At 41.8% G+C, this 15,445-nt stretch overlaps 1 protein-coding gene and 1 long non-coding RNA gene across 6 annotated transcripts in view; one reads left to right on the forward strand and one right to left on the reverse strand.

Annotated features, from left to right (window-relative positions):
- The window catches only part of SLC4A4 (solute carrier family 4 member 4), a 197,592-nt gene extending 190,902 nt beyond the window's left edge, over positions 1-6,690 (forward strand). For all 5 annotated transcript variants that reach the window (XM_042872178.1, XM_042872176.1, XM_042872180.1 and 2 more), the window contains 2 exons: positions 1,964-2,043; positions 2,918-6,690. In XM_042872178.1, the coding sequence (XP_042728112.1) occupies positions 1,964-2,007 (44 nt within the window). In that variant the 3' untranslated portion in view covers positions 2,008-2,043; positions 2,918-6,690. The remainder of the gene's footprint in view (positions 1-1,963; positions 2,044-2,917) is intronic.
- Positions 1-15,445, reverse strand: part of LOC122180499 — a 35,760-nt gene that overhangs the window by 7,587 nt on the left and 12,728 nt on the right. The window contains exons 3-7 of the long non-coding RNA XR_006179108.1: positions 13,341-13,390; positions 11,785-11,911; positions 8,217-8,431; positions 7,222-7,256; positions 2,892-2,989 (exon numbers count right to left, since the gene is read on the reverse strand). This is a non-coding gene — a long non-coding RNA (uncharacterized LOC122180499). The remainder of the gene's footprint in view (positions 1-2,891; positions 2,990-7,221; positions 7,257-8,216; positions 8,432-11,784; positions 11,912-13,340; positions 13,391-15,445) is intronic.

The raw sequence follows: 15,445 nt of genomic DNA on the forward strand, positions 1-15,445 counted from the left end.
CCCAGGTCTCTCTGAAAGGTACCACAGACGTCTTGTCTGTCAGCCACTCCTCCCAGTATTGCATCAACAAACTTGCTGAGGGTGGACTGTATCCCTTCTTCCAAGTCATTGATGAAGATGTTGAACAATACCGGACTGCTAGCTACAGGTCTCCAACTCAACTACGCCTTAATTTTCAGTCACTTTAACTTCTCATATCATAGTCTTTTAAGAGAGGAATAAGAAGTAACAACTGACATGAGCTTTTTTGCCTTTGCAGCGACTTTTGACAGTATTATGAGCAGTGGGTTCAGTCTTGAGATAAATATGCTGTTTTGTCATGAGATGGGAACAAATGATAACAGTAAATCAATACTGCTGCATTACTAGTGATAAGATTTCTAGGAATAAGACCTGGAAACACTGATCTTTAGACTCCTTAAGTAGGATTTGTGTTTAGGAGCTGGTCCCTAACTATCTTGGCTTTTGGTGGTGGCATTTGGCAACCCTAAGCATTGCATTGTGTTTTTAGATAAATGAACACTTAAGAGATTAACATTCTAAAACAAAGCCAAAGAGAAAGACAACTACTTTACTAATTGCACACTCTCAGTGTAACAACCTTGAACCTAACAGACCATCTTCATTTTTCTGTGAAAATGCCCTGATATGCTTAAACCAAGTTCATCTTAAATGTTGTTGCACAGGATCTTACAATTGGGTACACTGTTCATCAGGGTTGAAATAATTAGGGAAATGGTAATACTTCTGCCACAAACCTGTTTGTTGGATTGCCCTTTTCAGACAACATGGGATAAGACGACCATGGGCCAAGCAGCAGTTTGTTTGTTTGTGTATGTGTGCAGTATTATGAATCAGAAATTGATTTGTCAGCTTTTATTTAGTAACAATGCAAAAAAAAAAAAAAAAAAAAAAAAAAATCAGGCTCTTGTATTAGCAAAAGTAGCTGGAATCCATCCACATCATGGTCTTACCCTACTCACCCAGTGCTCCAAGACTCAAAGTATATTAATAATAATACTAATAGCATTCAGTACTTGACCATATTTTGCATCTTTAGAGTGCTTGACAAATTATTTACCCTTCAATTACTAAGGCAGAGAAGTGAATTCCAGCTGTTTCTCTGTTCAAACACAAAATTCATTTTTTACTCTTTAGCTTCCCTTCAGCAATAGCAAGAATAGAATTATTATTAAAAAAGAGTACATTTCACCATGCTGGTCAGGAAATGAATGTGATTACAGGCAACAAGCCACCTGTTTTCATGCAAGGAGTTTGGATGCTACAGTGGGGGAACACAGGGTAACTTAAGTTGTAGATGAAAGGTAAGTATCAAGATGTAAACGTGCTGAAAGGAGGCCAAGAAACAGAGTAGTTTTTCTCAGATGGAATTTGGGAATTTCCCATCTAGGCTTTGTGTGCCCAAGCCCTGATTGAGGGATTCCCAACTCCTTTTTGTCAGGCAACTCTAAGCACAAAACAGACACATAAATGCTCGCGCCTCACGCTGGGCTGAGACCAGCTTTGCAGTCAGTGTCTTGTGGCTTCCCCCGGGAAGCATACATGAAGTGGACACCCTTTGCTATGCTGCAGTGCAGGCCTGGTGAATACAAAGTGAGTTTTCCCATGGGCTGTTTACTTGGAGCAGCTTAGTGGCCTCTTCTGTGGCAGCTAAGTGACTGCTCCTGGCTGTACAACTGTATACGCATGCATTCAGCATGCAGCTGAATGCAGCTCACAGGGCAGTCCCTGCAAATCAATCACCACTGTTTTGGCAGTTCAGATTCTGTATGTTGGAGGAGAGACTTAACTTTATTATTTTCATTTACCAGCTGTGAAATTAATATAGAAGGAAGTCAGCAGTTAAAAGCACTGCTAAATACATGTGAGAGTTTGCTGGGTTTAAGAAACCATCAGTGCTGCATGCAATGACAAAAAAGATCTTTTCTCTCCTCCCTGACAGAAGAAAAATCACCAACATTCCTTGAACGCCATACGTCGTGCTGATAAAATTCCTTTTCTTCAGTCACACACTATGCCAAGGTAAGTACTTGTAAAATGCAATTTCTATGTGCCACAGTGTCTACAGAGAACTCTACAGAGTTTCTGTCTACAGGAAACTCTTAGAAAACACTTGAGAGAATTTCTAATGTGCAGTTGTTACATCCTAACTTAATTCCCAGCATGGCCTTACAGTGTGGAGAGAGTGACTAGCTTACATAAGTACTCTGCTGGCCTTATGTTAGACCCCAGCCGCAGTACTCATGTAGGTCTTGGGGTCCAAATCAGCAAAAAGTTGTGGAACAACTGGGAAAAGTCTAGAAAAACATGTCTACATGGGAAAAAAATTAAATGACTTAAAAATATATAAACTTATACAGGCAGTTAGTTGTGTGAAGCACAAGTTCTGGGTACGTGGAGCTCCTCTGTTAACAAAATCAGTAGGCTTAGTCCCTGACATGAGCAGTGTTTGGACCAATTCATTTAAATAATATTACGTGATGCACAGGCCTATCAATAAGTTCTGGTACCAAAGAGAGCTTTCTATTACCAGTTCCCATCTGAGTTATTTATTTGGTGTCTGTAAGCTGCCAGTTTCAGAAAGCTGTGTTGCACTGGTCTGTGCTGATACACTTGGTATTGGGAGTCGAGCATTTTTTCCATTTCTAGATGTGACAGCATGCTGTGCCCAGTAAGTACTAGGATCTGCAGTTTTTGAGGTGTGAACCAGCTCCACCAGCCACTCTGTTTATGAATATATCTTTTCATCTTGGAGTTGCACAGTTTTTCAGGAACTGATCCCTCAGAAAATGCACTCTTCAGAATTCAGCTGAGCACTGCAGAGTGCATCAAGCATCACTAAAATACATGGCATTAGTCCATACACTTACCTACCTTGTCTTCTTTTTCTTCGCAGCCCTCCACGAACTCCAGTAAAAGTTGTGCCTCAAATTAGAATAGAACTTGAGCCTGAAGACAATGGTTATTTCTGGAGGAGCAAGGGAACAGAAACTACTTTGTAATTTGTCTGTTAAGTCTTACATGGAATTTATTTTGTCACTAGCCAAATATTACAATGCTCTCTGCTCCCCACCTGCGTAAGTAAATGAGACATTCTGTGCTCCCCGCTCCACCCTTTTCCCCCTCCAGAATTCTTCTTATTTATCCTCACCCAATTTTTCCACTTTGACCAAGACTCATTTTTGCCTTCTCTGTTGCTTAGACATGCACACATCTCATTTTCAAGCAGAGGGCAGAAGTATTAAGGATATAATATAATACTTTTGTGAAATGTCAGGGGAACTGGCATTATTTTAGTTGTGAATCAGTGTTTGTTTGTTTGTTTGTTGTCTGGCAGAACAAAACTGACCTCCAGGCTAATTCAATGTCTTTATTACACTGCTCTAAGATGCTGGAAAGTGCTGCTAATACTAACTTGCTCTTAAAGCCTGTACTCGTAGTAACACAGGAAAGAAAACTAAAAGGTACTTCACTCCCAGCACAGACAAATTATTGCCATCGTTGTAGCATGTGTTTTGAAATGTCCCTTTCCTATGCAATTTTTTTTAAAAAAAACACTTTAATGGACTTAATCTGTCAGGTACATTGAAGAGTGTTATTTTCCTAGATTATTTTGTTTAAATTATGGGGGCCTAACCTATGACTTTTTTTTTGTCAATTTTTTTAACCTTTTTTTAATTACTGTAAAGAAAAATGAATTTTTCCTGCAGCAGGAAACGTATAGTTTTGAGTAGTTCTACCTCTTATTTCTAGATGCCAGGCTTTCTGTAAAAATGTATTGTACCATATATAATGTGATTTTTACAAAAAAGAAAAAAAAATACACAATCTCCAGGACATGGCATAGGGCTGGATCAGTTTTATCAACACCTTCTACTCTGAAGCTTCTGTACTACTTAGGGTTATTTTGTTTTTTATGAATAATCTAACTTCACTATGAAGGAGATGGGATATAACTTAAATCTCTCATGATCTAGGATGAGTCTTAAGTGTACTGCTGGTAAGTGAAATACTGACTGCTTAACAGTGTCAGTGGACGATGCTGATTGTATTCATTTTGTTGATTTCCTATGCAGTATTGTTAGAATTCTTTCATGTGAAACATCCGTGTGTGCACGTGTGTGTATGTGTGCAAGTGGAAACACCCTGCATGCAGTTGAGATGCATGTTCTAGATCCTCCTCGAGAACTGACAGAGCCCAGGCACTGCTTTCTGTCACGTACAGAATTTATTCTTACACCTTGACTGCTCGGCCCTCTGCCCAGTAAACCAAAACCTTCCATACACGATAACATAGCGGTAGCAAATCAGCTAGGCACAGTGACACAGTGACAGGTTTTTGGTTTTAAACCCAGCAAGCATCGCCTTGTGACAGATCATTTTCTCTGCTGTGGGTATACAGTGAACTTGAGTATGCACATATAAAATAGCATTTGGGAAACTGGCCTTCCCCAGCACATTTATTTAAAGTGCGAGGATTTCATATGACACTGCAAACGCTTCATTGTAAAAACGAAGCTCCCTGCAGTGAAGCATACCAGGGAAACAGCAGTGAGAGCGGCTGCCCAGCAGCAGCAGAGGGGGGGACAGTCCCTAATAGCCCCCAGTGCTGGGCATTAAAAAACACACTTGCAGAAACTATTTTGTAATGCCTAACACGGCTTTGTTTCATTTTTTTTCCCTAATGAATAAAAAGTAGAGCTTAGTGGCTTCCACACCTGTTGTGAAGAAACCAAAGTCCATGTTGATTAAGGAAATAGCATTTTATCACGGTGCTGAGAGACTTTATATGCCAAATTTTAGCATCCACAAGCTAGTAACAACCACAACAACAATTAGAGCTGCAAACTAGGACTCTCTTTTTCCCCAGATACTAGTTCTGGTTAAAAGATGCAATTATATGCACTGTAATAATATTATTGTTTTTATATTATTTTTGTACTAATTTGCACAGTCTTGTGCAAGTGCTCGTTGCTGCACAAATAGGATTGAGTTGCAGAGGAATTGGCACAGCACACACACATGCACACACACGTACATTCCCCAGCTTGTTACCAAGGAATCTAAATTTCTGCTTTCCTAACATTCTTGTTTACTGTGAGAAAGCAGAGCAAGAAGAAGGGAGAGCAGCTGTTCCTCTTTGCTGCCCCTGAGATATCAGCATCCCATAAATGCAGCCCAAACCTGCTTCAAAAAGGGTGAGGAGCTATCTGAAGCAGCCAGAAAAGCAGCCACTGTGTGATCCCTTCTGCTGCCTGCTAGGATTAGTTGGAGGACAGAGAACCTGGGAAGTGCAATGCTAACATGTAGAAAACTGTTCTAATTCCTTGGTGAAAGTAAGTCGCAGACTACCAAAGGGGAAACAGGCTCAAGTGTCATCATGTACACAGTACATGTGAGCTTTTATGTTTTGCCCAGACACTTTATTTGTAGAAATCCAAATAAGGAAAGATCAGCATAGATTAATATAGAGAAAAAGATTTCCTTAAAAGAGCACTGACAAAAGAACCCTCCCCCCAGCTACAGTATGCTCAGAATGCAGCATACTGCACACATGCATATACGCACACACACATCATACATCCTTTCATCTGCTATTACCTGGTGATTTGTCTTCACAAAAATGAGGTCTTCCACTTTTGAACCATGTTAAATGTACTTGAAATGTATTGACTGCTGATCTAGATCTTTCTCTCTCTTTTTTATTTTTTACATTAACAGACGAGCTGTTGTACAGAGGGTAGCATTGTTTAAGGGATGGGACAAAGATTGCTGTAGTCTTCCATGTCAAAAACAACTCTGGATGGAGACAGAAGCTGGAAAATTTTTATTTCCTGCTTCCTGACAACAGCATTTTGTTGAAGGCTGTGTGTCCTTTCTATTTTTTTTCTTTAAAAAAAATTAAACAACCACAAGGACAGCAAGCAAGAGCTCTGCTGGCACCAAGAGGTAGAAGGCAGTGAAAAGCAGCTGCCTAATAGCATTTGATAAGCTGATGTCACCACAAGGTGAGTTTCACTGCACTTTGTAGGCCTTGTGACAATAAAACTAAAACTAATTTTGGTTCAGAATTGGACAGTTGGTGAGAAAAGCCTGGATAAGTACTTCTGGCTTCTGGGAAGGCTCTTCTGAAATCAGAAGAGTCCATTAAAAACAAAAAAAAAACAAACCAAAAAACTCCCCCAAACAGTTTATCTTAGAAGTCCTACAAAAACAGGTACCAAGTGAGGGCACAAATCCTGCCATCACCCAGTGAAAACAAACGAACTGCAGATAGCTTTGTCCCAGGCCCATGAAAATGGTGACTGCCTGCCTCTGTAGCCACTAATTATTTGTTGTCAAGGTTGACATATATTTGTATGCATTACTTTTTTTTTTTTCCTTGGAATCAATACGCACTTTCAGATACTTTCATTAGTTTTAATTCTCTTAAGTCTATATTTGCTTTGGAGGAAAGAATAAAGAATTAATGTAAAATGAAGTGGATCAAGATGGTGGAACAAAAACGAAAAAAGCAGAAAACATTTCAATATATTAAATTTTTTTTCCACTAATATGAAACATGAAATTCCTTATAACATAGTATTTTACAGTTTTATGAAGCTTTCTATTGTGACTTTTATGGAATCAAAAGATGAAGATGATGAGATATTTTAGCATTTATATTTTTCAAAATTAAATGTATACTGAAAATAAAGTAACTTTATGCATTTACTGGAGAGTTGTATGTTTTTTGGTTTTAATTTTATGTATTCCGTTTGGTTTGACTGAATGAAGATTCCTAGATCACCACTGTCATTGCTACCATTGCTAAGGCCAAATGTCTGGCAGGTCTCCGGCTGGAGAGAATATTCAAAATGCCCCACCAGTTCATGTAGAGAAATACGGGGCCAGCCTTTAGGAACACAAAGAGATTTGGGATATGTGGCTCTGTAAGAGTGAGTTAACGACAGATGTACTCCCTTGAAATAATTTACTGAAGCTTTTTGGGGAACAAAATATAACTTTGTTCAGAAATGACAGTTGAACAGACCCACCTCCATCTAAAACTGAGATTTTTGTCTTCTCCTGGGAGCAGCCTCACTTCTTAGAAGAGACTGCTGGTAGGGGATGGGAATTAGCAAACCAGGGCAGCTATCAATTTCACACACCCTTCACACATACTTCATAGAGCCTTAGCTTTTTTAAATTTGCACTTACCCAGATGACCATTCTCTGCAGGAGTCAGCATGTTCCTGTTATGAAAATGGGGAAAAATAGGTAAATGCACACTAGGTAGTAACAAAAAGGAAGACAGCTACAAATCCCAGCCTAATACAAGTTGGTTTTTTTCCCCCTTGTTTTTTTTTTTTTTTTTTTTTTTTTTTTTTTTTTGTGCATGTGGGGTAGGTGTCCTTCCTTACTAGGAGGTAAGTGCAAACCATGGTCAGCAAGGTGCTGATGGAGGTAGGATCTCCCCAGGATCTCTCTAACAGAGCACAGGGAGCCCCTCTGACCCTGCTGAAGGCCAGTTAGGGATGCAGAAAATGCTCAATGGCACAGGAAGCTGATTAAAAACTGGCATTAGGAAAGATTATTGTGAACGGGTCCAGTAACAGGGATGCGCCCTCTCACATCCAAACCCAGTGATCGTAGTCACTGTGGTGGTGACAGGGGCTGGATCAGGTGCTGAGGCATCTCCCGTTTCTTCCCCTTGCCAAGCAACTCCATAAAGCCTGCTAAAAATACCACTTGTTCCTTTTATAGAAAACAGCTTGCACAGGTTAACTTACATAATCACTTTGAGCTAAAGCAGCTTAGAGCGCACTGCTCGCATACTGCTGGGCCATGAGAAACATCCAATTTGGTCCCTTCCCTGTATGAGGAGACATCTGAATTAAGCAGCCGTCCCAGTGGTTTGAAACTGGAAAGCAGCATTGACTCCTATAGAAAAGTAATCTATTTCTGCCACAAAAAGAGGGGTTGCCCTTAGAACACAAATACATGCGTGTTTTAAGCTAACTTGATCAGTAAGGAACACCTCGTTTACACAGTGATAATGCTTAAACAAGCTACAAGTCTTTTTCTCTCTGCTCCTGCTGTAACTTATCTGGCAGCCTTGGTTCAGACAGCAACCAAGTTCTTTTAACAAACTGGGACCAAAAGATGTGCATTGTCCAGAGTTCTTCTGTCACTAAAGCACTTTGTGAACATACCTCAGTCCAGGCACTTCAGGACTCTGGCACAGTCAGCTGCTTCCCATGCAGGCTATGGAATTATTGCCTGGGGAAATGATTTACTTGCTCCTGCTGAACTCCCTGGGTGGGAGCTGGGTGGCTTTGAGCTGATCTCCTCCTCCATAAACTCCACCTCTTGCCAGCCTGCCAGAAATTGCTGATGAACCCTTCTTTGTACGGATTTTGTAGACAAACTGTAGAAAGCAAAATAATCGCTGCTCCTTTTAGACAAGCACTGTACACAATACATAGAATAAAAATTAGAACAAATTGTGAGGCCAGTTATTTGCTGTTTTTTTCACTTGAAGTCGGTGGCACTACAGCCAAGGATGCGGTTGGCCTGAAGAGCAAATTCCAGCCTTAAATGCTAGAAAAATTAGTCATTAGCAAAGCAAGAAGCCCAGTGGTTCTCAGAGTTAGCAATTCAGGGAGCAGATAAAACTACCATAGCCCTTTCTTAAAGCTTTTATGGATCTAATATTTTATTTAAATTGATTTAATGAAAAACAGCAATGATAGTTCTTAGCCTGATCTCTGACTATTAAGGTTTATGTACAAGCTGGCATTGATGACTACATTTTAATCTACTAAAGCAGCAGTGTACGAAGGGATGAGCCTTCAACTGGAGTGGTGGGAAAAGTGCCACCAACACTTCTGATGACTAATATGCAAACTGAGAAAGCTTATTTTCCCCACATCTTATGTTCCTAGCAGGGAAATTAATAAATGGTTCCCCCACTGCCCCCATTTTTAAGAATCATAGAATGGTTTGGGTTGGAAGAGACCTTTAAGCTCACTTAGTTCCAATCCCCTGCTATAGGCAGGGACACCTCGCTCTAGACCAGGTTGCTCAAAGCCCCATCCAGCCTGGCCTTGAATGCTTCTAGCAAGGGGGCGTTCAGAGCCTCACTGGGCAACCTGTTCCAGTGTGTCTCACCACTCTCACAGTAAAGAATTTCTTAAGAAAAAAATACCTTTCCTTTTATTGGGTTAACTAACCGATGCTTATGCTGCTTCTTTTCAGGAGCCTGAGCTTCACTTCAACTACAACCATGAAAAACTTAAATCTCACAGAGTTTTTTGTTTAGTACCGCTCCCAAACACCCAGTTCCCAGCAGCTTACCTGCCTCTAGCAACCACCTGGGGTTGGTGCAAGTTTGCTTGCTTTCCCCAGCTGCTTGCTTGTGGCCAAGCATCAGGCCAGTATTCCCCAGTGTGCCCAGCAGAGGGCTTGAATACTCCTATCATGGAAATCTGGCCACAGTGGCTTTCTGTAGCCCATCAGCCCACTGAGGTCTTTTCAGCGCCTTCACCAATGGCACACTTAATGGCACACTTCTACTGCACCTCTGCTCTGTCCCTGTTAGTGATGTTATTCCTACAACGATACTGCACCTGCAATGAATTGCTGCTTAATTATTTCTATAACAGCAGTGTAATTAGCATGAATAGCCCTTCTATAGTTAGAGATTGCTTAATTTATCAAGCAAATGAGCAATTTCAGATTAGGATGGTGCCTGCTCCTCTGCACCTGATAAGTTCTCTACCTACAAGTCACAATGATGCACAGAGCCCTGTGCCTGTTGGGCAGCTCTACTTTTTGAGTCGATGGGTGTGTAAGAAAGCCCCATGCTAGGAATTACATTCATTGTGATCAGTGTGATTTACAGAATCATTTCCTGGTGAGTTTTAGGTGTTACTCAGAAGTGCCTCGTTTGCACTGAGATGTGTATCAGCATGATGAGTACCAGGAATTCCTTTCAAAGGTGGCAGTTCAAGAGTAAAGGTACTACCTTGCACAAGTAGTTGGTTTAGTTTCCCTGTCTCTGATGTACAAACTGCACTTCTACCACTAGTTCTCTGACTTTGCAAGCCATCTTGCTGAAACATGCTGAAGGAGGTGTACCGTTTGCTATGCAGATGTGAGCATGCAGATATTTTAGTGATGAATAAGGACTGCTTTGAGCAGCAAAGATTTAAAAAACAAAATCAAAAAGAGTGATTTTGCTTTTTCTTTCAAACCTTTTGAAGTTGGCTATAAAGCCACTGAGACAAAACTGCAGAAGGAAAAACTGTCTCATGTCCTCTGCTGCCATCATGGCATCAAGGGAGCAAGAAATGAGACTCAAAATGGGGGTAAAAGAGGGTCCTGGGGGAGGGAGAAGCCTCAGAAGGCAATGCAAAGCTTGTGCAGTGTCAAGCTGGGTACCACCACTGCTGGGGCTCCCTAGGCATGCAAGTCCCCGAATTAGTGACTTTGCATTCACCTCCCCAAAATGGCCAACCCACAAGAGCTGCTCTTGTAGCCACTTTACAACAAAATTTCTCCATGTTTGTACCAGAAAAAAAAAAAATAAAAAAAAAAAATCTAGCACTCCAAATCAAAGCAGAAAATGAAAGTGTTTTCTGCTCTCTTTGGCAAAGGGTTGAACACTAATATCTCAGGGGTGTTTTGTAGGCCAAGTAAATCCTCTCAGCTTGCATAAACCCTGATAAGTCATTTTGTGGAAGAGCAAGCTGCCAGCAGACTCAATGCTGTTACTGGATGTACTGACCATCCCATGGTTTCTCAGAAATCAATCAGTTTTAATAAAGAAGTGTGGTTTCTTTTTTGCTGCTTCTTTTAATAGAATCAATTCTTCTTTTTCTTTTCCCCTTAAAAGCCTGAGCCAGGCTTAGCCCTGGTCTCAGAGCGCTTGCTGCTTGCCTTGCCCCACTTGAAGGGAGGAGGCTGCCTGGAGGCACTGGAGTTCCTGTGAGGGCTCTGACGGCCCCTGGCCCCTGCGTAAGCAGTGATGGCTGCAGCAGCTTTGCTGTCATGAGTGAGGTCGCCTTGTGCAAGGCCAGTGCCTCCCAGGAGCCCTTGTCAGGCACCATGCAGCAAGGCTGGGATACAGCCTGTGGGTTTGGGGGCCACTGCATGCCAAGATTTCACTTCCCCAGGTGGTATAGGAGTTTTGGGCTTTCCTGATATTTATGTCCTGATTATTTTTTTTTCCCAGCCAGATAGTCTCCTGAGGGCTGTGACATTTTCTCTGGGAGATGGCTCAGAGCTTGTTGCTAATGTGCTGCAACCTGTTGTTCCTCTATCAAAAAAAAACAAAACAAAACTGGTAGATGGAATTTTCCTAGGTAACTGTGAGCAGCCTCGCAACAGTGCAGAATGGAGAACAGTACATAATACCTAATTATCCTGGATAAACTTGGCAATAACCCAGGGCTGTAAGTGACTAGGGCAGGACAGGAGACACTGCTGCAAGAACACTGACCAGTACAAGAAACTTCTCAGCATCTAGGTACTGCAGTTCAGCATCTTTGTGAACATCACTGCTGTCACTGTGGGCACATGAACACAGTAATGGGGACATTAAAGCATCCTCAGGTACATGAGGCTCATTCTCACCTGTTAGGTTGGCAAATGTGGGCCATGAGGTAAAGATTTGGTGATAGGATTAGCTGATGTAATTTCCCACTTGGCCACAATCTGCAGCTCAAACATTTCTGGCATCAGGGGTGGAGATATTCTATTCAATAGCTCCTGCTGTACCTGTTGTCCTGGGCAACGTGTTGACACTGTAGCTGTGTAGCACTCGGGATATCTTGATGAGACCAGATCATGTGTCAGGGTCACGTGCATTCCTCCTGCTGAAGAAGTTATCTGAGCTCTTCTTTATCTGGTGGGAGAGATTATGCCACTTAATTAAATGGTTTCCACTTATCACATGGATCTCAACTGCAGCCTGCACGAGGCACACCTATGTGGCTTACAAATAGCTACTGGAAGCCCAAGCCCTAGCCCAGGTCTTTGTCTGGGGAGCAAGAATTCTGCTGGACAGGCTAACACTGAAAAAGCTGATTTCTTGCAAAACTCTACAGAGGGAACTGAGACCGTGGTGGGAGAAATGATTTTAAGAGAAACCAGTGCTTTATCACATTTCAAAAGAGGAAGGAAGAATTCACAAATGAGCGGGAAAAGTCTCCTGGGGGCACAGCGCAGCTCCTGCTGGATTGTGGCTCTGTACCAAAGTTGGGAAAGTCAAGAGAAGTCTGCAATGGGACAGAGATTCTGTGAGATGCAAAATGGTGTTTTGTATTCACCTCTACTACTGCCATGAGTCAGCTTCCTGCTGGCTTTGTGCAGGTAAGGAAGCTTTTCCTTCTTCATTCAGCTAATTGGAAAAACTGTTACTAGCTGTGGCAAACCACTGTTTGGCTCATGAACAAATGTTCAGGGAAGGTCCTGAGAGGTATTTTGAATAATTGGTCCATTTCTAAAATGAAATTCTTAATAACGGATGCAACCTCTCCAGTGGCTTTTCACAATCACTCACCTAATTAGTCCACACAGAGGTATATGCAGCAGAATTAGACTTTTCCATATATAATTAAAGCTAATGGAAGCCCAAACACCAATGTGAATAAACATGCTCTGTAATAAAGTGCAGAGGGCAGAGCACAAGTGTTCTTCAACAAAGCCTTGTGCCAGAATGGGCAGCGTTTTCTCACACATTTTTAATGGAAAAATATGGCAGCTTGTTTGCTGGACAAGCACAGATGCATTGAGAAATCTGGTTTTGTGGGTTTGTTTTTCCAGATAGGAATGCCCACTTAAGTTTGAATTCTCTTCTGGGGCTGGTAATTCTAACTCCGTTGTCCTGTTAAGTGCTCAGGCTGTTCTATTTATTTCCCCAAGAATATGTCATGCCCTCCATCTCAAAGAACTGTCTTTACTTAGTGTCTTATTTTGGGGTACCTAAGGGATACCTAATCACAGAAGCAGAATGAGTCTGTGCACCATTTTGTGCAGCAGAGGACATGGTGGGCCACAATCAGCAAAGCAGTTATGCTGCAGGATCAGGAGCCCTGACTCACATTTATTAACAGATAGGAGCTTGTACCTACTGTCATGTCAGACACTGGGGAGGGGTGTGCATTGCTGTATTTAAGGATTACTAGTCAAGCCTCATCAGTGAAGTTTCCTCTGTGCCTGTTAGCAATCCTCCTGTCCAATGCTCCACCCACTCTTGAGGAAACAGCAAAACTTCCGGGGCTAAATGCAACCTCTCATGCCAACTGCTGATCTCCCAAATTAGTATCACTTACCTGTAAGCCAAGATGCAAAGCAGTTCTGGTTTCCCTGAAGCATGCATCTTCTGTATGAATGAAAACACACCAAACTTAGGTGAGTTTCTGCAGGCAAACACTACAGAAAGTATTCAAATTTGAAAAATAAAGGCCAAAAGACTATTCTGGCCACTGTGCGACAGTACATATAGAAGTGAGGATTCTCATGGTCCCAGAAGATAGTCAGGACTTTGATTTTTAAACCTTGCTTTCCCCACAGGGCCTATCAGGATGACCTTGTGGTACTACTGTACCAGCAGTACAACCCTGTGGGATTCATCAGCCTCACAACCACTGCTGGTCACATGGAAAATCTGCTGGCTCAGGATGGGGGTAGAATGGGTATGTTTTCTGGAGAGAACAGTAAACATCTAAATGTAATCTTGCTCTTTGGTTTAATCTCCTAATTACTCAAAGGACTTCAGAAGTCCCCATGAGCCAAAAAGATGCAACGTCACAGCAAGAAATGATACAGGTAATGCCAACACCAAAAACATTTTGTTCATACACAAAGTAAATCCCTTGCCAGAACTTTTGTGGTAGAAAAAAATCACTGATGCAACTTCATCCAGAGAGACTATGGAATTGGCTTTTTGTTCTCTGCCAGTTTGCTGAGGCTTTCACAATTCCCTTGGGATATTCTAGTGTACGCTTCTCACCCTCAGAGTTGCAATGATAATAAGCATCAATCATTTTTTTTTTAATCTATCAATCAGCACATTTTCTGGAAACAGGCAGAAGGCAGAAGAAATGTCCTTTGCTTATTGTATCGTATTTCTCCAATTTTTTTTTCTTGGAAACAGAGAAGGCCGCTCTAATCTTTAGTTGTCACCATGTCACCTCCTGAATTTGGCAGATATAAACATGGTGCTGAAATCACTGCAAGCTGCAGCAAAAGGTCATTTTGGTTGCAGGGCTGTGGGTGTGCTGTCAGCTTAGGCTGCTGGGGCTCTGTGTTTTATTCAGCGAGAGGGGCATCAGCTCTCACTGCCCTCTACCTGAGACGGCCTCAGTCCCCTTTAAACCACAGGGAGGAGTGAGGTAAGCCAGCTCAAGCTGGTTGCTAATACAGCAGCTCAGCAGGCCACTTTATTTGTACAAATAGTGCTCAGGCACCAAATGACAGGCCAGAGCTTTGTTGCAATGGACACCAGACAAACACAAAGTCAAAACAGTCCTTGTGCTGCTGAGCATGTGCTGTCTGTAAGACATAGCCAAGAGAAGAGGAAGGGAGTGGCTGCACTCCCTTCTGTTTCACTAAAAGACCCAGTGATGCTCAGGGGAATGAAAGTGCTGAATAAAAGGCCTGATTTGAGAAACATGTTTGGTCTTCAGTATCCTAAATGAAGTACATTAATGCTACCACCACCAACAATTAAACACCACTTGTCTGCACAGGGCCCTGCAAGCAGGTCAGCAGGAGTTCAGGTTTTCAGCTCCAGGTGCAAGAACGTGCATTGCAAAATCCTTGACAGCTGCTGTGCTATGCAGTAATACTATGGTAAAGGTAAGAGGCCAAGCTTCTGTTTTTTGGGAGGGGGAATCACTTAAACAATGATATCAGCACTTGAGTATCTTCAGTATGTTCTACAGCCTCTAGCACAGACAGCACAACTGTGTTGAGCTCTGCACTGTAAAATAAATTGCAACTAACAATTTAGCAGCCTGGATGAGCCTGCTTAGGCTGCAGATTTATGAAATGCAAGAGTGCTAAAACTCACTCCTGAAATACCGCATGTTGCAAAAGGCAGGTTTTTCCTTATGTTTAATCAGCACCTAGAGCAGCATGGAAATAATTCTGAACTGAGAACTGCAACCAGAAAGTGAGCATCTTTTGCTTACACAGTTGTAATGCCAGCTGCACAGAGATACAGGTTAGCTTTCGGTCCCAAGTTCCTTGAAAGTGAGTGTTTATTTGACGGTATCCAAAGCTTGCAGCACAATTTCTCCAGAGATTTTAGGTGTCTTTTCATCTATTTTTTTTTTTCTTTCATAAAAGTTACGGGAGAAACTCCACTGTGTGTGAAGGGACACAGCCCTGGTTAAAATCACTAGCTCCACAGTTTTTTCTCTTAAGCTTTCTA

The sequence above is a fragment of the Lagopus leucura genome, unplaced genomic scaffold (assembly GCF_019238085.1).
Source record: "Lagopus leucura isolate 7727_CA_CO unplaced genomic scaffold, USGS_WTPT01 Super-Scaffold_100004, whole genome shotgun sequence".
Lineage (NCBI taxonomy): Eukaryota > Metazoa > Chordata > Aves > Galliformes > Phasianidae > Lagopus > Lagopus leucura.